At 58.1% G+C, this 2,134-nt stretch overlaps 1 protein-coding gene across 1 annotated transcript; it reads right to left on the reverse strand.

The window, feature by feature from the left end:
• Positions 1 to 709: 709 nt before the first annotated feature.
• On the reverse strand, positions 710 to 1,918 carry LOC123102027 (uncharacterized). Its single transcript, XM_044523293.1, has one exon. It carries the CDS (start codon positions 1,820 to 1,822, stop codon positions 833 to 835), a length of 990 nt encoding a protein of 329 aa, XP_044379228.1. The 5' UTR covers positions 1,823 to 1,918; the 3' UTR covers positions 710 to 832.
• Positions 1,919 to 2,134: the final 216 nt, after the last annotated feature.

Here is a 2,134-nt window from a genome sequence, read left to right on the forward strand (position 1 = left end):
TTCAAGTTGTTTTCCCCACAATTAATCTGTGGAACTAACTGAAGATGCAGAATTAAAAGCAAGTGTTGCAGAGGCGAGGCTGATTGCAGCTTGCTGTTTCCAGGAAAGTTGTTTGGTAGTTCATCACGATCTTGCAGACGAAATGCCTGAAACCCAACCACTGACAGGCATGATCTACATACTTGTACCTCAGAATCACAAGGACCCTCCTTTATCACCAAGAACTTGTAGCCGACAGGCACAGACCACAGCACGCGCATTGTTTATCAAGATGACGGACACAGTTTCTCACCAAGAACTTGCTGAATCTGCTGCTGCTGTGTCTGTCGTGCTGTGGTTGGTGTTGCCACCACGCACATGGAAAACACCCAAATTTGTTTCCTCTCCTCTCCTCTCGGATGCAAATTATTGGTTGATCCGTCTGATGATATTTGCTAGTACAATTAATCACTCTGCTGCAGAAAAGACCAGTCCACTCAGATAGCATGATGATGTGGGCTCCCTCGAGGGTTGAATGCCTGACGCCGACAGAATTTCAGTTTAATTCCATTTCATCCCGTAGATACATCCATCCATCGACACCGTCGCGTCTGACTTGCGAGCTGTGGTCACGCGCTAACGGTTTTGCACGATCGCTGTCAGCCAAGAACTGTTTCAATCCAACATGCCGCGCTGCACACGGGAGAGAAATTCAGGCATGACAGCAGAATTTTACAAACGGTGGAAAAGCCGGATCAACATTCAGCATGTATGGATTTGTTCTTCTTCTTCTGTCTCTGATTTTTTACAAACGGACGGTTTCGAGGGGATCGGATCTCTCTCACTCGGCGGGTTACTGGCGGCCTAAATTCGCTCGACGGCGCGAGCCGAAGAAGGCCACGCAGAGCACGGCCAGCGCCGTCGCCGGGAGCTTCCCGGCGGCGAGGCCCGCGAGGATGACCGGGACGAACGCCGCCAGGGGGAATCTGCCCCCTCGCCTTTCCATCTCCATCTTCATCTCCACCGACGATCCTGTGCTTGGTTCCGACGGCGTCTGCTCGGCCAAGGAAGGGGCTGGAATTACAAAGGCCTCGGTTCTAACTGGCTCCGGCTGCTCGACCTCGCCGTCGGTAGAGCATGAGGCATCCTTCGCCTTGGGCTTCTTCTGCAGCGTCTTGGAGATTATCTTCCTCAGCGACCTCCTCGGTTTCCTCTTGGGGGTGGCCGGATCTTCGCCGCCGGAGGGCCGAGGGGAGGGGGCCTCGCTGTTCCTGTCGGAATCGGAGCAGCTGGATGGCCCGGGCGCTTCTTCCGCCTCCCGGATCGGCGAGACGGGGGCGGGGCCGCGCGAATCGGGCAGCTCCGCCGGGCGCGAGGAGCGCCGACGCCGGCGGGAGGCCGACTCGATCCAGAGCAACGACAGCGAGGCGATGGTGAAGGCCGCGACGGTCCCCTCCCTCCACACGGCGAGGAGCGCGAGCGCCACGGCCCCGCCGAGCGCGAGGAGCTCCGGGCGGGGCCGGAAGAAGGCGGCGCCTTTACGCGCGTCGAGCCGCCGCACCACCGGGGCCGAGGACTCCTCCACGACCACCGGCGAGAGCGGCCCGGGCGATGGCGGCAGCGAAGGAGTCTCCCCTACGTCCACCGGGGTCTCCGGCGGAGACGGGGGCAGCGCCAGGGCGGTGGGGCGGCGCGGCTTGCGGGGCTTCCTGAGGCGGCCATGGTTCTTGACGACGAGGTCGGCGAGGGAGGTGGGGAAGCCGGTCTGGACCGGGACGCGGGACGGCGAGCGGAGGGCGGCGAGCAGGCGGCCGAGGGAGGGGCGCTTGAGCGGGCCGGGCATCGCCGGCGGCGAGCATGCAGGAGAGGAGAGGACAGGAGGCGGCCGAGCTTCGGGAGTGTGAAGTGGGATGGTCTCTTTTGGGTTTCCCTTGGCTTTTATTGGGCGTCCTTGTTTCCTTTGCTTTGGATTTCGTGAGCGATGAAAACAAGGAAACCGCCGCTAAGTGCAAACATTTACTACATACTCTAGTTTGAGTAGGATTACAAAATTATGTGTGGATTTTGTGTGCATTTGCTCTACAAAATTTTGTAGTTCTTGACAAACAAAATTATGCCCAAAATCTTGTTCGCAAGTGTTAAAAAAAAAGAGTTG

This window comes from Triticum aestivum, chromosome 5A (assembly GCF_018294505.1).
Source record: "Triticum aestivum cultivar Chinese Spring chromosome 5A, IWGSC CS RefSeq v2.1, whole genome shotgun sequence".
NCBI lineage: Eukaryota > Viridiplantae > Streptophyta > Magnoliopsida > Poales > Poaceae > Triticum > Triticum aestivum.